This window comes from Tachypleus tridentatus, chromosome 7 (genome assembly GCF_004210375.1).
Source record: "Tachypleus tridentatus isolate NWPU-2018 chromosome 7, ASM421037v1, whole genome shotgun sequence".
NCBI classification, from domain to species: Eukaryota; Metazoa; Arthropoda; class Merostomata; order Xiphosura; family Limulidae; genus Tachypleus; species Tachypleus tridentatus.
The window spans coordinates 140,183,906-140,208,363 of NC_134831.1; the positions used below are offsets into that span (position 1 = coordinate 140,183,906).

Consider the following 24,458-nt stretch of genomic DNA (forward strand, 5'->3'; position numbering starts at 1 on the left):
TTCAAATAACTAAAGCTGTTGGAACTCTTTTCAAACCCACAGTAAAACTACCTTTTAAATAAACTTACTGGGAGATCTGATTAAAATTAAATGTAATTCAGAGCATCACTAATTCATTAAATCAAACTGCAAAAGCAATATTTTTTTTTACAAAAATAATAATTAGTTTGGTTTGTTTTGAATTTCGTGAAAAGCTACATCAGGGCTAACCGTCCCTAATTTAGCAGTGTAAGATGAGAGGGAAAGCAGCTAGTCATCATTTCCCACTGCCAACTCTTGGGCTACTCTTTTACCAAAGAATAGTGGGATTGACTGCCACATTATGATACTCCATAGCTGAAAGGGAAAGCATGTTTGGAGTGATGGGGATTTAAACCCATGACCCTTGGGTTACTAATCATTAACTACAACTCTAGCATCACACAGGATGTGCAATATTTCACAATTTTATATAAAATAAAACAACATCCAAATGAATATATTCAACCACAAGGACATTCATTTTTGTGATACTGGTTTAATAAAAGGGCTTTAGCCTAGTTTGTCTGAAGTTAAGTTTTAACTTGTTTGTGAAGCAAGTTAGCAAAGTAAACCAAGACTCAAAGCTTTGTTTCTAATGTAAAGTCGATCATAAGCAATAGTTTTACCTCTTTTGTTTGAAGAGGAAGAGGTAGTGGAAGAAGTTCTGACAGCATAATAAGTCCAGAAACATAATTGCTTGGGGACTTTAAAGTATAGGCCATTAGTTCCTTAATCATCTGTGTCCAAAGACTTTTATTCAGGGCTATAAAGTAAAACAGTAGTGAAGTGAAAGATACTCAAAAATCTCATACATAAAACAATAATATGTTTTGTGTACAAAGTTATTTATAGTTTTGATAACAATACACTTAAAACTCATTATCAATAAAAGTGTTAAGTATTTCACAATTATTAGAATTAAATTAGTTGTTCAAATACAAGCATACACAGACACACATATATATATATATATATATGCTTTTAGTCCACAACTATTTCTTTATATTTTTTGGTTTAAACATCAGTCATGTTATTCAGAATATTAAATCACTTATGTGAGCTTGAGAATGAAATCCTGTTCTTTCATTTAATACCTATAGCTTAACTCAATTATGTTTAGTTTCATTCTTTCAGTCCAGGTTCTGGTTATTTAAAGCAACACTTAACTAAAATGTAGCTTTTAGGTCATGAAAGAAACTGTTACTTTATATACCAAGAAAAGACCACAAAATTTAACAGTATAAGCTTTCATATTGACAATTACTATTATTAGCTATATTGGAAAAACAGTTTCTTCAAATCATTTTTGATAATAAAGTTTAAATCAGATACTAAATACTTATTTATTGTAAGAATATCCAATAGTTTGGAAAATCCTGCTGCTTAATTTTATATATGTTTACCAATATGGACAATAAATTCCATATTTTTTATAGAACTTTATATTCTTGTAACATGCACTGTAAAAATCATGGTATTGTCACAACTCTGATAAACTTTTATTTTCTCACTACACTAAACTTACCTTCTTCAGATTCTTCAGAGCCTAGACTTGGTTGTGTGTACGCCAGGAGAATTTCAATCATTTTTGTTTGAACCTACAAAAAAAAAAATAATGTTGATACTAATTTTCAAAATTATAACACAAAGAATCTTAAAATTGACGTTCTTAAACATTTATTTTTATATAAAACATTAAAACTTAATTTTGTAAAACTGTAAACTATGTTTAAATTTACAAGTTAAAAAAATGCATATTACAAATGTTGAATATTTTGATACTGAACTGATAAATTTCATTACTGTTGTTCTTGATTGCAGCATATATTGTCATAAAATTTTGAAATGGAAGCTGAAATTAATACTTATAGATACACATGAAAATAATAAATACTAATTACGAAGTCTGTATTATCTTACAATTGTAATGATTTAACAGTATTTTACAAACTATAACAATTTTGCAATTTGTGTTGTTTAAAAATGATTTTGTTTTTATAATTTAGAACAAAAAGTTTTAAAAGAAAAATTGTCTGTACAAAGTGTTTTAATATGTTTTCTAAATATATATATTTGAAAGTTTTAAGATTTCTTGACCTTTTTATATCTTTTAACACACAAATTTCATTATTACCTTTTGAGCCAATGGGTAAGAAAATGAAGAAACAGGAACAAAGCTCATCAGTGTGTGAACAGGTAACAATACAGGTAGGGCAGTTAAGTCCTTAAACTAAGTTAAAAACAGATTTATTCATTAATAAAGTGTACAAAATGTATATATACAACTTAAAAATCATTTTTATACATTGACATAAAATTAAACTTAACACAAAACAAACAAAAAATACAATTATAAAATAAAGAGAAGTGAAAAAAATAGTAATATGGTGAGCATTTTGATCTCTTTCCAAATCCCAAACATATCAATTTTTAAGGAGAATGTTTTTATGTTTTGATGATTTTTTATATTATAAACAAATTTTAATACAATAACTAAAAGATTAGACAGTCTTTTTAAAGCATGCTTTGTTACTTTCTTCAACCAATAGAATATTTACATAACTGTTTATATCACTTATCACTATGAATATGTATAACATGATCACATTTAAGCTTACATCAGGTCCTTGACATGAAATCAGGTAACTCAACATTGAATGGAGGATATAAACCACTGGCTTAATAATTGCCACAACCATGGATCCCTGGTGGCCAACTAAAGCTGTAGATTGGTGCGAAGGTTTCAAAAACACATTGCATATTTTCTGCAATTAAAAATAGTGTTTAGATAATCGAAGAAGACAATACTGGTTATTTTACTGTAATAGCTAATTAATGTAAAAATTGGCTACTTTTATTTACTGTATGTGACAATGGAAAAATTTAGGTACATGTATTCTTTTGTATGCTATTCATACAATTTAATCAAATTTTATAAAGCCTTACAACTTTCTTGTGACTATGAAGGTACACAAGAATGTACAATCAAATAAATTTGACAAAACTTTTCTCTTTCATTATGTACCCTGAACAGAAATTACATATACTGTGCTAGGGTAAAAGAGGAATAATTGCAAAATTTAGATTAATTTTTTTAAATAAATTACAGATAGCAATCTGTAAACAAAAGTTGAATACTTTGTAAACTTGGTGATATCATACCTGTAATATACTTAAGAAGACAGACATCCCATCATTAGAAAAGATTTGAATGATAACATACTTATACCGAAGTTCTTGTTCTCCTTTGATTCAAACATGAAAAAAAAAAAAAAACAAGATACACTTATTTTTGTGCTCCCGTTATACAGAGTAAATGGAAAAAAATCTCAGTTGTAACATACAAAATAACAAATGTGCAAGTTAATCTTTAAAGTAAATTATTAATTGACAGGTTCATTTTTCCCTATTTATTTCTTGATTGTTTAACTACAATATATAATAATCAGAAGTTACTTGTTTCATGTTCCTATGAAACAAAGTTCATATTCTTATAATACGAACTGTACTCTAGGTTTTAAAAAGCTAGAATAAAAGCACATCAAAATGACAATTTTCACTCTACAGAACAATCTTAAAAAACAAATAGAAAATATTATTCTAATCAATAAATTTGTAGCTCAAATGACAAAATCACCAAATGTTGATTGAAAGAAGGCTGATCAAATACATCACATTCCAATTATAATTACTTTCGAGAAAATGACAATAACAAATTTGTATTGTCAACTAAATTATTTGTTTTATTATTTGTTTGTACAGCAAATTATTATAATGAGATTTTATAACATTATTAAACTTATATGTATCTTCTTTCTGCAAACAGTACATAGTAAAACATGGGAGCAAAAAGGATCTGAGAATAATTTCTTTTGGCTAAAATTAATATAGCTTCAGTAACTCAAACTAAATCATTGATACATAGCATATGTTTATTTCCACTTTTTAACTGCATTACTGGTTTATATTCTTAATTATTTCTAGACTATTTGGGATAATTGGGCAAAAATGAGGAAAGTATATTACTTTATTATCCTAATCAGGCATTCTGATGTTTATTTTAACCTTCTGGATGAGGGAAGGTCAAACTGCATGTCACAAACATTTTTACAGTTACATTCAAAATGTGATTAAACTAATCCACTATTGATACATACCAACAGAAGTGGCATCAATAAATAAATTATAATTCAAATCTTAATGTCATATAAATTTAAATTTCTTAATTTCAAAAGGAACTTCTTCACTCCCAATTCCTCATTTTAAATTTCTCTCTACTTCTAAATGACTTTCTAACTTTCCATGAAATTTGACACTTTATTTTGTCAGAGACAAGCTGTCAATTTGTAGTGACAAAGCTTTTATTTTATAGATATATAAGAAATAAACTAAGTCACATGCCATACCCTTACAAATAAATCCTGTTTTAAAAGAATATGTAAATAATTCCTCTTACATTTGTTCCTGGATTGTTTTTAGCCAGTAAAAAATTAAAAATTTCAATTTATTAAATGTAATGGTGCTTGAAACTATTGAGATAATTCCTGAACAGTTTAATAGTCTTTTTATGTGTTTTGCAGCTTTGTAACACTATTTGTTCAAGTATGCATATTATTTAACCTACATCTATCTTAGTTAAAATAAATATTAGTTTTAATACATTCTACTTTATTATTATTACAGTATTTTGTATTCTAAAATCACACTGTTGTTACAAAATGTTAGGACTAGAGACTGACATGATGTCTAATGTACATTACAGATATGATCATAAAACAAAGCTGGAAAATAAAAATTCAGACAAAGGTACAATTTTTTTATTTTTTGCTTGAAAAGTAATTAAATTGTAAAACTTAAAACCTTGTTAGGGCAGATAAGAAATAAACAAAAGTATGCTACATCTTGTGTTCAGTGGCTAGAGAAATTATGTGACTGAAATGTGTATGTTTGGTTATTTATATACTCAGCTGTCCAAGGTAATAAGTGAACTATTTGCCATACTCTGAGAAGGTTTAAGCATGATGGTCAAGCAGTAAAACTAAATGAAAACTCCATTAGCTGTGACTGTAAAATAAATAGTGTGTAATTCCCTGTTATGATAAGCAATCATTCTAGGAAGAAAGAATGGTAACTTAAATTTATTTCACATTTTTGTTGCATAATGGTTATGAGGTCAGTAAAATTGACCAAGCTAACAGTTAGGGTAGAAAAAGTAACTAAAAAAATGAAAAATTTTACTGACAAAAACTTCCTGTATTAATTTAGGATGTTTTAGATGTGGTAAATGAGATTTTCAAACTTTAAAAAATGAAAAATATTTTTGTTCTTAAGATAAAAATAATCTTGCATTTGAACTGATTCAGTAAAGGCTTCATAAATAGATATAAATATGTTTTGTAGACATACCTTATTAAATAATTTGATTTTTTTTTGCATAACAGACTTTTAAGTTTACTGAAAGCTTATAAAACTTTGTGAAGATATACTTACTGCATTAAAAGCTGTAGTGTCAGTAAAATAAATATTTGAATGATAAGAAATTAAAAGTATATTATAAAAAATATTTTACACTCTCTATTGACAAATTTTGATGCATGCAAATATTCAATATTTTTTTGTATTTTATATTATCAATATGGCACTTGTGGTGTCAGTGGCAATTCTACCATTTATTTCGTATAGAAAATGTACACAAGTCATACACAGCATTATATAACGGTATAATTTACTAGAATCATACAGTCAGTTCAACACAATTAAAACTTACAAATACCTTGTTCTTTTGATGGTGCTATGGCCAAATGCTGTAGAATACGTAATGTTGTTATGCATTCTGGTGGTAGAGAACTTGCCTCATCCACATATTTCTTAATATATCCCATCAGTTGTCCCACAACTTCATAACCATATCCAGGAAGCTTTCTGGTAGGGGCCATCCAGGAAGCCAGCTCATGCAACTTTGGGGTTGGTTCTATAAAAAAATTATATTACAAAAACAATAAATGATGCATTGAAGTGCTGCACAAATTAAACAGCAACATAAGTCGCTTAAGTATAAGTACAGTTATCAATTTAAAATCTGTTATACAACACTAATAGTTACAAGAATTAAGAAAATTTTCCATATTATAGTGAAGTAATACAAAACCCAGTTATCATAATACATAGAAGCTATTAAAAATATTTATATTTCATCAAAATGTTAAAAGTTTTCAACAATCATACTTAAGCCTAAACAACACCAATTTCTTGTTATTTGCCTGATTCTCACTGATACAAGCTCTAAACAAAGTAATGACAGCTAACCTCTAATAATATTCTAACATACAGTTAGTACACTTCCATTACAGAAAGTAAAAACATTATATTAAAAAATTTCTTTCATACAAATATCTAGTTTTAGAAAGTACTAGAAAAAATCTTAAAAGGTCAATTTTTCATGAAAAGTTATCTGTACCAAAGGAAAAGACTTGCTGCAGTGGTTAGTGTGTTTACTACTGATCATTACAAAGGATTTTTTCTTTAGCATACAGTTTGAAATGAAAGAAATAAGTACATCCAATTGGAAGCATCTGCTTTTTTGGAATATATTACAAATACATAAAAGATATTAGAATGATATTAGTTATTACAAGTTTTACTGGCATTACTTCAAAAGTAGAATTGTTTGAACATTTTTAAAAACACTATTATTTATTGCTATACAAATTTATCATTTGCAACCAAACTACAACATCACTCATTTAAGTAAACAAGTGAAATTGAGTGAATTATTTATTGAAATAAGTTACATTCACCTTCTGCTCTCATCCAGTTGACTATGGTGACATGTAAATTACTAAATTAAATATTACAATGTTCTTAAAGATAAATGATTAAATACTGTACCATGTTACTACAATCTTATAATACAAGGAGCTTTTTTTCTACAGCTGTGTAACTCATCAATAATCTAGTTTATGCTATCATTGTATTCTAAGGTTAATTTGTTAACCAACTGATACATGTTGTTTAAGACCATTACCTGCTTGAACTACATTGGCTGAAAGTCTGTAAAAGGAAACTCTTAATACCTGCTTTTGTAATGTGACAGACATTTCAATTTCTCTAATGTTCTATTTTTCAAACAATTGTAATATATTCTAAGTGTGCTAGACAAGGTGATTTTCTGCTTTTAAAGTATTAGCTAAGCAAGAGCTATTTCTAAAAGAACAAATACAACACAGAAGCCATTACATATGAATACATTACAAAAACAACGTTACCTTGTTGGCTTAGTTCAAAGAAAATATCAGCAAACTTCTCTAGCAAGCCAATACTCTCATAATATCGAACAGGAAGTAGTAATAGCTCAGTGGAATACCCAGAACAAACAGATTTGCTAAGTTTTGCATCGAAATCTTCTTGTCCTGAACAAATAAGAAAATAAAAAAACCTTAAAAAAATCACAGTTACAGATCTAGTATTTTTTAATTATTTATATAATAGAAACATTAACCATTAATAAATTTTCCAACTACATTAGAATGAACTCGCAGCTAACGTCAATCAAGGATTAAATTTGCCAAAATGTCTTTTATGAGAATATTATATTAAATATTGGTTTTCAAATAAAAAAAAACAATTACATCAGATTCACTCAGGTTTCATTCCACTTTACTTCTCTTTACTTTTGCCTTAATTTACACATATTTGTTTATGTGAAGTTGCTTATTTGTGTTTCATAGACAATCTTGAGGCCTCTATTACAATGTATACTAGAATTATATTAGTAACAGAAATGTTACCAAGACTGCAAGATGCAGATCTGATAGGAGTTTCATCACATCCAGAAACAAATGTTGATCAAATCACTAGCATAGTTTTGAAGAAAACATTGTATAACAATACTGATAACATTTGTTCTTTTGTAATGTGGTAATTTGTACTTATTCTCTGAAAATACCATCCTGTTCATATTATAAACTAAAATAAATGTTTTAAATGAAGGAATATGGTAACAAAATTTATGCATGTAATTGATTTTTCACACAAAGTAGCCATTTTTTAGCATATGGCAATACTACAAATAACAACTGTTTTAGCATATACAACTCTAGCATTTAATGATGCTCTGTCTAAATAAATAGTTTTAAATATCTACAGTATGATGTAAATGGGTAGTAATAAAAATCTAAAAATTAATGTTATCCATAACTCTTAAGTAGAACATCATACAATGAACCAAATTATGCTCTTTACTTAAAAAATATGTCTTGATTTAGTTTCTAATAATTACTTTCATAAAACTATTTGAGTTGAGAGTTCCACTGATAAGCAAAACAATAAAAGTTTTTATTGAAAACAAAAAAAACTTCTTCCAAGAAAAATATCCTTAATTAGTTTTAAAGATCATTTTATAGCCTGTAAAGTCACAGTGGGAACAAGCAATGAATGTGAAAATTCAATTACATCTATTCATAACACTCATTTTGGCAGTTTATCCTCATCCTTGATGATGAGAAACCCACTTGAAATAAAAATGTATCTCAGAATGGCTGGTATGAGTAGTAACACTTATTGTTCTCACCTTATCAATAAAATACCCATACCAGCCATTCTGAAATACAGTTTATCCTCATATTCAGTTTTAAAGTATTATATTACCTAAATGTAGATTACCTCTTTTTTTCAAATTTAATGATAAAAATGTTTATCTGAAAACATGAAATACTGGTTTATTAAGTTCATGTTACTTTGACTGCAAGAAGTCCTCCTTGTAGTTGTAATAACATACAAGCACATAGGGAAGCGCACAGCCAAATATATAGGAATACGTCCATATATACAATGTATTTGTTCATTCAAATTGTTAAGACATTAATTCCATCTAATAACAAACATCTCCCAAAAAGAGTTAGTTTATTTAATGAATAAACTCAAAGCTTAAATAGATAATTTTAGATTTAGATCTATTAATAAACTGGTAATGTAATGCCGTTAGTTCATAAAAGTACAAATTTTATATTGCACAAAGCATGATCTCTAATTCACAGGAAAAAATTTTAAAAAGCACATTGAAAGCATTTGTTCCTCATGAAATAACATTTGAATATTTTCCGTAAACTGAGAACAATTAATAAAGAATGATCCCTAACGTATGTTAAATTAATATAAAGGATTTAAACATATCACTTATTAATGCTATGAGTTAAGAATTTCAAGATTCTTTAGACACTGATTTAGTACTCTTTTAAATAATTATTTACCAATGGTTTACAGTATAATGGATGTTTATAGCATAGAGACACTAACCATAAATACTAACCAACAAGAATGGAATTTCTTATGACTTCCAATTTTTATCTATAATAAACATAGTACATGGTGTAGCACAAACCATAAAATGTTTCACATTAAATGGTAATTTCAGTTAACTCTTCATAATCATTACACAAGAGACTATTTATTATATTGCATATTATGTTTTACAGTGATAGTTTCTGGTTTAATAATAAACAGAACACTGAAGTAGTGTGTATAAACCTTTACTACTAAATTCAGGAGTTTCACTAATACCCTTGTTTGTTGGCTGTTTTTTTTAGTCGTGTATAAATATCCTTGATATTAAACACACACACATACATATATGGTATCTGTCCAAGCATTCACTTGTATCTTGTTTATTGCTTATGCCGGCCACTTCTCATGCTATCTTTAAAAAGCTACACATGAAGACATTCATTTATGAAATGATAGGAAAACAGGCATAAATAATGTTGATGCCAAATTTTACTTCACAAGCAAGATACCTGATGTTAAATTATAATAAATTAATCACACTGTCATTCACATTTCCAACTATGGCATAAGTTAAAAAATAAAAATGTTGATTTGTCATATGTTATTGCAGAACAGCTCTTCGCTCAATAATTATTTTTCACAGGGGGCAGTTCAGAGCTTTGGTATGAGCAAAATCATGAGTGTGACACAATAAACCTTTTTAAAGTTCATGATATAATCTAAATTGATAAATTAAATTACACTTTTCCCATCACAGGAAATAAATACTTTTGCTTATATATTTATATAGTCTTCTGCACATTCAGAGAGATTTTGGGTTCAATCCAAATTCATAAAAAAGTATTCAAGGGTACAAACTTAGGTAACACTTGGCAAAACTCAAAAGTTATAATATTCCTACACCAAGAATTATTTCCAATAGGTACTTACCTCCTGTCACATAAGTATCTACTCTCATTCAGTGCTGCCCTGTACGTGCAAAACAAATGTTTGCCCATGCCACAAGTCTTCTATCTCCCTTCCATAGGAATTGATTAATTCCAATGTATCTCTTTGTATAAATGATCATACATAAACCCTTCACCAATAAGAGTGTGGCATACTCTCATGATGCATGTGACTCCCACTATTCACTTCTATTTGACAGAAGGTGGAAGGACCATTTTCAGTGGAGAGGAAGTGTGTGATGAGGTAAGCACTTATCAGAAATACACATTTAGTATTGGAAAATTATAACTTCTGATACAGTACAATCCCACATTGAATAGGGGGATGGTAGAAAACAAGCATCCTGCAAAAGTGCCCAAGGGATACTCCCTAAAATGAGACAGTCAAATTCTAAGGTTTGATGCGGGGAACCTCAATGCTTCTGAAACAAGTATGGTCTTTGCCCATTGTTGAAAGATGTTGCATATATGAGCAGAAAACAGAGAAGTATATCTAACTGGGAGAAAACTACGACCACAAAATGATGTGAACCATATAATATTTGTGAAACTCATTCCCAGAAGTGATAAAAGAAGGCAAAATGAAAAGCATGTACACCTAGGTGTAGAATGGTATGGTTCGACAGACCATCGACAGCAAGTCAACTACATTAAAAACCCAAGCCACTGGAAACAAAGATATATGTAGGGGGTAAGAAAGAGAATCATACAGGTGGCAAGTTAACTACAATCCAAAAACCAGCCATATGGAGGGAGTTGGAAATAGCATTATAACTTCTTCACCTCAAGTTCATGAGACTAGTAGCCTACAGCTTATGAACGGAGCACCCGTGAATATGATAAATTGATAGATGAATCTAGGAATCAAATAACTGGTATCAAAAACATGTCTACATAATGTAAACCATCTTTCTCAAAAGTGAAGTTGATGAGAAGTAGCCCAAGACCAATAACATCTCTGGACTAAGAAAAAAATCAAGAGATAGTGGAAGGGAAATAAACCATAACAATCTGCAACTATCTCCACTGTGACCAACAGAACTGATGGAGTAAAAATGAGGGAGAACTGTAATACATGTGTGAGAACTTATGTTGATTAACAAACAGTAGCCAGTCAACCAGAGAGAAGAGGAAGGTACAACCTGAGAGCAAATAAGTGATAAATAAAATAAATGCTCTGAATGCCTGACAAAACATATAGTGCTACAACAAATCCGAAGGGCAATATGCTAAACAAAAAAAACATTTCTTGGAGAAGAAACTGAAGAGAAGGTCACAAGTGACAAAATATTTGGATATGCATATACAAATTTGTGACATTTCTCTTTATCATCAGAAAACCTGGAAAGAAAACCCACAAAAGGATGAGAAATGACTCCAAGGTAAAACAGAACAGATTAAAATTTAGAATGAGGCAAGACAAACTGGTACAGGCCGTTAGTCTCCAGTTTGATGCAAGGACAACAAACAGGCTGGAATAAAAGCCTGATGAAAAGTGATGAACAGGTGCGATGGCCCGTAGAGACAAATTCTTATACATTCTCAGACAGATGAAGACTGGTAGCAGAATTCCTAGTAATGAGGAAGGAAAAGAATACCAGGGACAAAGCATGTTGGGAAAAAAAAAGTATGAAAAGTCTCTCTGATAAAACTCAAAAACTCATGGAACTGTATTGAAAGGTTTCCAAAGCAAAGAGTAACAATATGACACAGTAGAGATCCTACTGGACCAGAACCTTCTGGTTAGCATCCAGTACTCATAGTGACATGTCCATCAACACTGAATAAGACAGGGCGAGAAGGATGGGTAGATGAAAATCAGGATGGAAAAGGAATAGGATTGTGTGTCATGACAAATATGCAACCAAAAATGAAGGGTTTGAGTGTTGACTTGCAGATTACATACAAGATTTTATAGTTTCAAATATGTAATCAAAAACATATCATCAAAGAAAAAAATACAGAAATTCTGAAATGAAAGATACGATTAACATATCCAGGACAAGATTGCATTGCAATCCAGAAAATCCCAGCTGCAGTGAAATCATGTGTGTAAAGCAAGAGCCAAAGGAGGACAACCAAGCCAACATGAAGATAATAAGGAATCACAGAAAAAGTGGGAATGGGATAAAACATAAATATATGAGAAATCATGTCGAAAACTGCAATACTAGGCCTAGCTGATTCTGTAGGAGGGGTATGGAGAAACACAATTAAATCTGTTGGTGTAAAAAGGCTATCAAATCATTATTGGCCTGAAAAGCTTCTGCTTGTTCAGAATTATTGGCACATTTCAGGAGAAGAAGTCTGACCCATATAATGATCAATCTCATGATGGATGAAAGCAGAAAAATCCAATGACAGGTGGTGACCTGTTCACCTGTAGTTTGTCAAACCAGAGCTGAAGGTGTAACACCCAAAATCAGAACATGAGTCTCAAAATGCATTATAGAAATGCATAAATCAAACAAAATTGTTTGATGTAAAATATACAAGTGTGAAAAAATAATAAAGACTGGAAACTAAGTTAAATTAAGATAATTCTTCAATGTAGTGAAGAAAATTAATAACAAAGAAATCACAGCTCAGATGTTAAACTATTAAAATCATGATTCACATGAAGAGCACCACAGGGAATAAACATCTGAATATAAGTCTTGCAAACAAGAAGTTATAGCTCAGTAGAACTGAGTAAAGAAAGTCACAAGCATCATGAGAGTATGTTTCACATTTATTAGTAAAGGTTTCACACATGATTTGTATGTGACACACACTGGAATCAGCCAATTTCAATGGAGGGGAGATAGAAGGCTTGTAGAATGCATTAAACTTTTTTTTTTTTTATTTAGAGGGTAGCACTGAATTGGAATAGGTATTTACACGAGAGAAGGTAATGTACTGTATCGGAAATCAAAATTCCCAATTAAATCCTATATATCATATTATTTCTGTTATCTAGCCATAAATATTTCTAATTTATCCCTATTTATACTCAAACACTAGCACTAGTTTGCTCTTATAACTGGCTCAAAAGAATCAGCTGGAATTTGCTTGTTATTTTATAACGATAAATTTCTCTTATTACTTTAACATTATCTTCACTTCTGAATGCTGGAAATGTTTTACTAAAAATTATATATGACCACCTAAAAATATAAGTCTATCAAGATTTCTATGACAAATATCTGACTATGATGAAGAAAAGTTTGAAAAATTCTTAGAATATCAATACTTACCTGTAACTTTAACAAAAGGTATTAGAACCTCTAGGTTTTGTTCCAAACTTAAAACATGGACCAATGCAGTTTTCCCAGCAACAGTAAACATCATGGTGTACAGCTGGTGAAGAAGATGTACAGCTTCTGGGTCATCAAGTTCCTCTTTTGAATCACCTGCAAGACCACAAGGTATGTTAAATAATTCAATAAATAAAATATATTGAAAGATTTACTTTGTAAGTTTTTCAAACTGACTTCATAATAAGAAACATGATTTTATGATACTTCTCAAAAACATCGAATTTTATTCCTAAATAATTGTAGCTTCAATTTTGAAATTTAAGAGAATCAAGTCTGTTGCAAATTCCTCCTCAATGTAGAAATTCTATTTTATCTAGTAAATGTGTTATGATATTTGTAAAAAAATAACTGCTGTAAATTCCATATTTCTTTTAGCTGTTTATAAAGCTGGTCTACACGTGTTTCTGTCTTATATGTATTACTAAATTTTTATGCTCTCTTTAAAAGTCAAATTTATAAGAAAATATATTAACTGGAAAATTGTGTTTTTGAATATGTTAAACAGAAGATTCTGAGATGTAAATGCTCTATACAAGACAAAGCAAAAACAAAAACCTTTACTACTAAGTAGCAAAGTTCACCATCAGATTAATAATAAGATAAGCTACATTATGAACAAAAAAGGTTTACTTTTGGCATGAAAAGCTAGAAGAAGATCTACAAGCTGAAGGACCTGAAGTCGATAGACAAATTGAAGACCAAGCTGCTGGGCAATAATCTCATCAGCTGAATCATCTCGTCCTTCATCCTGAAAAACACGCATTCAAAATGATGAGGTTGATAACCTATTAAAGAACTATCAGCCACTGCACTACAAACAGATGATAAACAGCAAATATGACACAAAACACTCAATGCACTTATTTAAAACTGTAGTCAAGTGAAGAAGTGTCTGAAGTAAAGTGTAACAAAATTTTATTACTTGGGGTATTCTTGTTGAACATTCTTTCTACAATTCAATGATAATATGAATTTTTAATCACTAGTTTTCTCACTTCACAACCTTCCTATTTATTCTTAGGTACATGATAAAAAATAAAGACAGATTTTAATACATCATTACTTATATGAACTACAAAACTAGACCATCTTAGAAAGTCTGTAGAGGAAGTACCCTTTCTTCATTATGGTGAATACTTTCAAAACTAGTGGTAGTACTCTAATGGGGAACACATTTTCATAATAATTAAAGAATGAATAACAAAATATGTAGACTATTGAAAATAATTACAGTAATATTAATTTGCACCAAAGGGAAGTTTTGTGTTGATAGTTTACACTGTGACTGGTTGTCATCCAAACAAGCAAAAAATTCTACAGAATTATAAAGTGTATAAAAGTATAGACAATGATACTACGTCCAGAATTAGTATTGTGATTACAATCGTGGGTTTCAGAACTTAAATACTACATGAAAAAAATGTAGATATCAAAGTTCAGGCAAGATCCCACGTTTCATTAGGAGCTCTAAACAAAAAACATACATGAAATTAGTAATGTTAATAAATGATGTACTAGAATTAGAAAATAAAAATGTTTCAAAAACAATGTCAGACACATAGGCATTGAATACCTTACATAAAATGCTTTTGAATATGCATATCTGTAAATCATGTGGAAATAACTGCAAACCTAAAGTCATGGTAGAACAGAATGTATAAGAGCTACATTTTTCCACTGTTTAAAAATTCATAGGTAGCATGATGCACCTGAAAAATAATAGTTTTTAGAAATGGTGAGTTATAGCTCTTTCTGACACAAGATATTTACATTCTCATATCAAAGATGTGCTTGAATCAGGTATTTTGAATTTCTAAGATGAACTATCCTTGTACTTGATAGAACTGAAAAACAAAAAAGATTATTGACCAACTTGGACAGCAGGACTATCCAGAAAAAAATACGTAACAAGCCATACCACCATGGTCACCAAAGTGTAGCATCTTATAACAGGTGAGAATCCACGAACACGAAGGTTAGTTTTGCCAAAATCAGATTAGTTTTGTGAGTTTCTCAACTATTTTTTATATGAAATTTTTTGTTAAAAAACAGACAAAAACAGCCCTCTTCAATGTTGAAAATGTATTTTAGCTTTTATTATATAGATAAAACACAGAACAATCAGTTTTCTTAAGCTTAGGTTGTGACCTGAAGCTTACTAAGCAACACAAAACTAAGGAAGGGATTATAAAAGACAGAAACTTCTCTGTTACTTAGCAAATGCTTGGTCTTTCCAATACATTTTGCTACATATGCAACTACTCATATAATGAAAATATTTAAAACAACTGTAATATCAAAATAACAACTTATCACTTAACAATACAATAATTTCTTTCAACTATAAACATAAAACTAGTGCAAAATTAGAATTGTTTTAACAAAAGAATTTATGTAAAATAAGGAAAAAATATTGCAGCTAAATATATTTGTACATGTGGTTTATAATATCACTTTAGTTGTTACAGTAATATCACCCACATTCAGTTCCAGATAAAATAAAATTTATACATTTTTATTACAGTGATCAATAACACTTGTATATTTATTACTTGAAACATAAACTCCTTTACTTTTAACTTTTGTTGAAATAACTACATGTTTAAATAGCCAAGTACTAATACAAACTTTTAACCTTCAAAATATTAGCTTGACACAAATGTATACATTTTTATACATGTAAAATACACACACAAGGAAGAGAACAGTCTTTTTCTTACCAAAAACTGGAGCAATGCTCTCTGAATCCCATTGATAAGATCAGTATCTGACAGAAGGAAAATCATTCCTTGATTAGACTGGACCACATTCATCAAAAATTCCTTTACAAGTTTTATAACAACTGAATAACATGTTGCTAATGGACACGATACCAGGACGAATAAACTCTCCAGCAATTTGCTGTAACAAAAGACATTTCAGTTATTCCTAAGAAAAACCATACTTAGTAACATTTAATATACCTATTGTTAGAAAGCATGCAAGTGTCTGAGCTATCATTTTGAGCTTTGTATAATTTATGTTGCTGCTGCTATACTTCAAAATTTCAGTTTCTCTGTTCCTATTTTGACAAAGCTAGCTTTAATATTTTAATGGTTTATATCACATGGGTAACATTTCCTTGCAAAATGCCATTTTGATGATTGGTTTGTTTTGAATTTGACAGAAAGCTATATGAGGGCTATCTGCACTAGCCTTCCCTAATTTAGCAGTTTAAGACCAGAGGAAAGACTATTCATCAGCACCCACCACCAACTCTTGGGCTACTCTTTAACAACAGATAGTGGGATTGACTGTCACATTATAATGCTCCTATAGCTGATAAGACAAGCATGTTTGGTGTGACATGGATTTGAACCTGCAACCCTTAGATTACAAGTTGAGTGCCTTTACCACCTGGCGATGCCGGGCCCCATTTTGATGAACTGATCTCTTTTGATTGTGTGTAACAAAATAACTAAATACCATATTACACTATGTAAAACCTCAGTGCTTACATTTGCATTGGGCTGATAATTCATTTAAGTAAACTCTATGTAAAGTTATTCTCAGTAATAACTATGAAAATCATTATGAAAAAAAACAACTAAACTTATTACATAAGCATTAAAAAAATAATATATATATCAGACAAAAAAGTGAGTTCAGAAACGATTCAAATAAATATATCCACCTAATAAATGAATGATGGGAAAAAATGTACAAAACACATCTTACTGAAGTTTCCTTTGACAGAAGTATTTTAACAAATCTTAAAAGTTTAATTGAATTTAGAAGTGCTGCAAAAAAAACAAATATTTTATTAAGATTATAAAATAACAAAAAGCGACAATACCAATTACGAAAAAGACGAAACAACCCTGGAAATGGGTCAAAAGGTGCCTCTGCGAGCATAAACTGCGAACTTGCTGGAAGATATCTCAAGGCCTGTGTCTGAAAAATAAAAACAAAACACTACAATTTTACTTTTTACAGATGATTGGATTTGACAATTACTCACATAAATAGAACTTAAATAAACATGTTATTTTGATTTTAATATTAAAAAATTAATTACAGATTATTTTGTAACTTAGAGCACAACATTATTATTTAAAGTCATTTAATTACCAGTAACATTAATTGTCAAAAAGTATCATTACTCTTTCTCCAAGTCATGAAATGAAAGGGAACAACAAAAGTTTGTGGATGTCTGATAAACTTCATCATTTATATTTTTAAGGCAGTTTCATAAACTATGATAAAATAAGGTGATAAAGCTCAGTTTTTCACCAAGACTTTGTAAACTCATTAAAATACATTCATAGTGAAGTGGTTTGACTAAATTTTGAAAGTAATTAAGTAAAATGCACAGAGGGGAAGGAGAGTTAATGGGGTTTAGAAATTTCATCCTTGCTATAGAACAGGGGTTCCCAACCGGGAAGCCTTGGCAGGGGAGTCGCGTAGCCTTGTTAGAAGTAGCTTGGGATAACGTTAATTTTATTTCATCAATTACATTTTCATGTTGTGAGTGCCAAAAGATTGGGAACCCCTGCTATAGAATTAATGGTATCCATTGTATTCAAAGTGATTTATTCAACTATGCAGATGTCTCAATAATACAGAAAAATTATTTCACTACAAAGACATTTGACAGGTGTTGCTACTTACAATTAACAGTTTAGCATTTCCATAAATGCTATTTATCTCAATAAGAGCATTCACAATGTTCAAAATGTCTTCTTCCTGAGCAACATTATTCTTCATGGTGTTGCTTTCTTCATCTGGCTCTACCAACTGTTCTTCTGAGTTTTCATTTCCAAACAACTCTTCACTCTGTTCCAGCAACCTGTCATAAGAGAAATACTCGACATTAGTTTCTACGAGTACATGGCCTTGGTTACAAATATTACTTCTTCAAGCAAAAAACTACTTTCATTGGTTAACAAGAGCATGTCATTTTATTTGCACTCATCTTATTTATGATGGTTTAACTTTTTACAAAAATCAAATCTTCATAAGATTGAGAAAGAGTACATTAACATAATTTACATCACTACATTAAAAAAAAAAAAGACTAAATAGAAATGTTTTCTATTTCACTTCAGCCATACTGTGATTACAGACAAAGTTTCTTGAATATACAGTAGAGAAGATTTTGCATTGTATTTTACTAATACAAAGCAATAACAGCATCGACATGATATCTTAAGTCAAACTTAAGAAAATTACAATAATTATTTTTTCTTGAATATTTTGTATTTATTTTCTACTAATATTTATAAGAGACTTGTAAGAAAATACTTTGAGGAAGTTAACAATAACGTATGATCAAGGAAAGCAACTACTGCCTCAATAACCTAAATGTTTTGTCATGCTTAATTCAAAACTGAGAACATTTTGCAAGAAGTAATTTTTGACTAATCAAAAACAATTATATGTGTTTTTAAAATACTGGAGTCATGATTTTGGGAAAAAAATTCAATGCCCTGACAAGTTGTTTTATAGATAGTGTATTCAGACATGCCAATAAGAGTACTAGAAGTGTTTAAAATTTGATATCCATTTTGGTGCTGGATAAGTTAAATTATTTATTTATTTTTATAAAGTTTTAGTGAATCTTCCTACAGCAAATTATGTCATAAATCTTAAGGATACTGTCTAACATTAATAATACACAAATTAATTAAAGCAGTTACAACATCCTACAAGTAATTGTATCTCGTAAGTTAAAAAAAACATCTTACTTTTCCACAGAATGCTTTAGGGTACACAAAACCTCATATGTGTGTATTTTCTTCAACAATGCTGTCACAGCTACAGTTGCACGAGTTGACTATAAAAACAAAATCTTGGATAAAAATTAACATGCATTTTAACTCTCTCCACACCGGCTCAGTCAATTTGACCAACCACATGACCTCTCTGTACTCATATAAAGTCTTTACAGATTTGATACTACTATCTTTTGATATAGTGTGTAGATCTTCACAAAATGTGGCAGTCTTTCAGTAAACATTACAAGCCTTTCACATAAAAAAAATTATATTTTTAGCAAAGTATTTTTAATAAACTAAAAACATCACATATTTGTTTTAAATAATCTGTGTGAAAAGTGGTTTTCGTGTTAATATTAAAAATACTTTTCTTCATCTCAAAAATACCAAATTTCATTAATGTAATCTATAAAATTCCCAAGTACATTGCAAACATTTATTTTCCATAAAACTTTTTATTTTCTCTATGCCAACTCTATAGAAGGTTGGTCAATTTGACTGACCTTGAACCTCCATTTCTTTTCTAGAATGGCTTTCAATATAATGTGAAACTACATTCATTTATCCTAAGTATCTTTATATTTGTAACAATATACATCTATTTGTAATGAAATTTTATTGTTTTATTGCCCTTTGAATGAATTCTAACTACTATTTAAGCTATTATAAGTTGCAAATCACCTGAGGAATATACAGCTCATATTATGCTGTTGAATTACATTACTCATGAACTACTGCAAGCTCTTTGCATGTGTGCATCGTAAAATATTTATTAAATTATTTTTATTTTACTTAATCTAATCTTAGTTAACCTAAAGAGATTTCTATTTTTACATTTTAGTTATCTTTGTAATAACAAATAAACATGAATAAAAAGAAATAAAGTACTTACCTGATTACTCTTTTTTCTTATTGTTGATTGTCAATGACACTTAACCTTACTTTTTTATACTATTGGTAGTAATACATTAAATAATTTTTATTTAATTAAACAATGCGCCAAAGAACAGAGAAATAACATGCAAAAAGCAAACATTTTCCTCTAACAATAACAATTTGTTTTGCTTTCTAACTATATGACGAAAACCATTACAAATTCACTGTATTATAAGTGAAACCTGTGAAACTAATATTTATCTATTCAGAACACAATGTAATATATCATTTGATAGAAAAGAACCTTGATTCTCTATTAATTATAGGTAATATAAAATTAAATGTAAGAGAGAACTAGTAAAAAATCCTGAAAGAAAGAATGTGACAGGTGGGTGTGGTAAAGAAGTGTCTAATTTTCTATTTGAAGAATATAAAAATTTTGTCTGAGCAATGACAATTTTATTGTAATTTATATTTAACTCATTGTTTATTTTGGGTGGGGATATAATAAAGACAAGAATATACCTAGAGAAATTGATTTTTTAAATATTACTTTATAAAATTAAGAACTTAAAACTTGTATACTATAAAAATATAGGTTATTAACTAAGATTTTACACTATAATAATTAGTATAACATAAACAGAATTTTTTATAAAATTTTGATGATCAGTCTCTTGAGTTTAAGTATAAGATAGCATCCTTTATTTCGAACTGTTGATATCAGCTAAAACAAGCACTTTACTAGGCTCTTTGAACTGAATAATAAGGTTGATTATCACTCTATTAATGTACCTGTTGGTGAATGTGCACAGCATATTCAGTGGCATCACCTCTCAAACCTTGGGCTGTTTGATTAAAAGGCTACTATTAAACCATATCCAGCAGAGTAAATTTTCAAAGTCAAATTTTTGTATACTTCATCTCTAAATTAATATATTACAGCATTTTAAACCCCTTGTCATTTGATCAAAATAATTACCAAACACAAATTTCATAATGTATTTAAAACTACACCACCTTTTAGCTTACAGCTGTAAGAAAATGTGAATAAAATGTATATTTACCTGTTTTTTCGTCAAAATCTCCAATAGTCTTTGATAACATGTAACAGATGTTAAAAATTCTCCAGTTTCCTCTTTGTTATTTTCTGGAAAACAATTAAGTTTTAAATTCAAGGAAAGGACTATACACAAAATGAAACTTTATTATACATCAATTTATTCTCTGTTATTGTCATTTCATTTTAGTAATACAATTTTCAGCACTTAGGATAATCAATGTTAGTACCTTCCAATACTGAAATGTATTTTCAATTAATACACACCTATTTACACAAAACTGCTATTTTCCTTGCACATCTGCCTATGATATTACCTAAATTTACATAATTAATGTGAACTGCAATGGTGCATAATTACATCATCACATAACAATAGCTATCTACCACTAGGTGGAAGACACAACTTCTACAAACAGTAACCTACCCTGTGCATTTTAAAGAAGAGCAAAAGGTGCACTTAAAGTGATAAGTTCAGGTGGGGAGGTGTGAAGAGATGAGCATTTATCAGATTAGGAAAGGGTAAACTTCTGAGGTGATAACTCACCTCTGCAAACACAACTGATAGAATCCCATGTTAAATTAGTGGAGAAGCTGATGCAAATGTTAAACCTGGATGGGCTCCACTCAGAAGGCACTCAAAGGAAAAGCTCATGTAATGTGACACCTAATGAAAGGGGTTTTATGGAAGCATGCCCATGGAAAGACTGCATCTTGTTTAAACCAGGGGTATACTCTTTGCCCAGAATGTAAAGAAAGGAGAAGAGAAAAGGGCCACAAGTGTTGCAGGAATGGGAAAAGTTCAAACATAGCCAACTAAATATCTGCACACAAGAGGTCACCAAGCCAGTATGTGTAGCATGTTTAGTGGGAGATCAGACAGTAGAATGTTTGCTCACCTTAACTCTATTCAACAGACTCTGGCTGGGGTAGGTAGCAACAGGAACAGAGTGGAGTTAGTGGATGACATAAATTAAATTACAAAATTTAGAACAAACCCAATATCATTCGCAACTACAACAAGAACAAGTCAGGGGTAGACAGTTCTGACTGAATGTTGTTGTATTATTTACTTTTATGAAAGACCATACAGTTGTGATAAAAAGAGGAAACCAACTGAAACTCTTAAAGTTTCACGAACAAGTAATAACAATTCATCTGCTAGAAAATACAACGGTAGACCTTAAAGGTTGGGATTGACACACAACTCCAATTCCAAAAAAATGAATCATTTCACTACCTCGTATGTTTGCCACTCACTGAAAATAAAGAGAAGCCAATCAAACTATGCCATGTCTACACAAAAGGCTGTGAGGAGATAAGAAAGTCACTACATGGGTGACATTCACCCTAATAAACAGTCTTCTGTCTAGCAAATTGCTTTAAGCAATACCATGTGGATAAATAATGGACAGATAAACAAGAAAACAAAGAGACTTTCGTGATCATTTATTGAACTCTTTTTTTTTTTTTTTTAATTTGGTTATGATGTGAGAACTAATTATTTCATGGAACACTGAAAGAATAGTCATATATTTTGATATTGTTTAATGATTCAGACCTAATTAAATAATGCCATGGATCATATAAAATGACACTATTTCAGTTATAATTTATTTTCGTGTTGCAACCATCTCTTCTTCAGTCTTAGTTTTATTGAAATGAGCTTTATGGAGATATAATGTTTCTGTACCTTAGTGAATTTCAACAGAGCAAATAATGATGCAATACAAATATGATCATTATTATAACATAGATATATGTTCTCCAAACTGTCAGCAGATTGTTTGTTGCTTTACCTGGGATGCCAACATTATTCTGTTTACTATACAATAATGTAATCTTTTCTACAAGTATACTCATAGTACTACGAATATACTCATAGTCAGTAATCAATGTGTTAAAGTTCAATTCTCAAAGTTTTCATGCTTCAGTCTTTATACAAACTTTTAACTTAAGTGATGGATGTAAGAGACACTATTCATAAATTGTATGCTAAATGAGTTACAATTAAGTGAAATAAACCTACCTTAGTTTTACTTTAGTTTTGAAAGAGCACAGATACAGTAATTGTGCATGGCAGTCACACAGATATAATTTATTGCTCTTTACTCAATAGAGACCTTGAATTATGGTAGTAATGTGTCAGTGTGATTATGCTCTTTGAATTAGCAACAAATTTTGTGTTATTTCCTTGATAATTAATAAATATATTATAATTCATGTTTCTAAAACATTTTCAAGTCCTTAACCAATGTAATTATAATACATTATGCAAGGAAAATAAGATAAAGAATGTATTCTTAGACTAAGAAAACCTACTCATGTTGATACATCTAAAACCAATACATACTCATAATTATAGTCCTACAAAATGTATGAAGAAATATGATTACCTGAAGGTAAATTCTTAGGATTTTCCTCATTTCCATTTAAAAGATGTTTTTCATCTTGTTCTAGTGGTGGAAGCTTACACTGGTGGTGAAGAATGTGATCCATTCCAGCAGCTGTGTATGTTGCTGCATCTAGAGCTCTGATGATTAACAGTTTCAGTGGCAAAGTCATGTAGGGTTGGCTGTACAGTTTCAACAAATGTGCTGGAACTTCCAATTCCTTTATTAAAGAACACAAAAATAATTTTTATGGAGATGTATGATTCTAGTCACTATTTGAATACCAATGCAGTAGTATTGACTCAATAAATAGGTAAGACAAATATTAACCTTTGTGTATTATTTTTGTTTTAAACTCAAGTTTCAGTATATAAATTATATAAATAGGCTTACTTTTATATTTTATACATATACACAATATTAACTTTACAAATCTTTCTTATATTTTGTTAATTCACTTCACTAATCTTTTATCAAACAACACTTCAAAATTTATTTTATTCTAATACAAGAAATAGACAATAATCCATTTAATCAGCTAATTATGTGTCTTATACCCTCTTTTCCAAGTCAAAGCTAACACTTTACACCAATTTTTGCTTAATTTATAAATGCTACTAATACTGTATAAAATTAGCACTATAAAAGCACCTTAGGATCTTGAGATTTTTGTTTATAAAGAATATTAAAGTTATCAACAAAATCTTCCATTCATTAATAAAGAAAGAAACCTGCCTTCTGGTGGTTCTGCAATAACCACGAGAGGTTGGTTTAACCTTTGTGGGAAGATGCAACACAGAACCCATTGTGTAGCTTAGTGCTTA

At 29.7% G+C, this 24,458-nt stretch overlaps 1 protein-coding gene across 2 annotated transcripts in view; it reads right to left on the reverse strand.

Annotated features, from left to right (window-relative positions):
• vir (VIR_N domain-containing protein) overlaps nt 1-24,458 on the reverse strand; it is a 104,733-nt gene that overhangs the window by 45,003 nt on the left and 35,272 nt on the right. For both annotated transcript variants that reach the window (XM_076514376.1, XM_076514375.1), the window contains exons 11-25: nt 23,638-23,854; nt 21,249-21,331; nt 19,276-19,364; nt 18,200-18,377; nt 17,385-17,482; nt 16,270-16,450; nt 14,180-14,297; nt 13,487-13,642; nt 7,287-7,430; nt 5,795-5,992; nt 3,184-3,266; nt 2,640-2,786; nt 2,156-2,251; nt 1,547-1,619; nt 648-784 (exon numbers count right to left, since the gene is read on the reverse strand). In XM_076514376.1, coding sequence (XP_076370491.1) covers nt 648-784; nt 1,547-1,619; nt 2,156-2,251; nt 2,640-2,786; nt 3,184-3,266; nt 5,795-5,992; nt 7,287-7,430; nt 13,487-13,642; nt 14,180-14,297; nt 16,270-16,450; nt 17,385-17,482; nt 18,200-18,377; nt 19,276-19,364; nt 21,249-21,331; nt 23,638-23,854 — 1,998 coding nt within the window. The remainder of the gene's footprint in view (nt 1-647; nt 785-1,546; nt 1,620-2,155; nt 2,252-2,639; nt 2,787-3,183; nt 3,267-5,794; nt 5,993-7,286; nt 7,431-13,486; nt 13,643-14,179; nt 14,298-16,269; nt 16,451-17,384; nt 17,483-18,199; nt 18,378-19,275; nt 19,365-21,248; nt 21,332-23,637; nt 23,855-24,458) is intronic.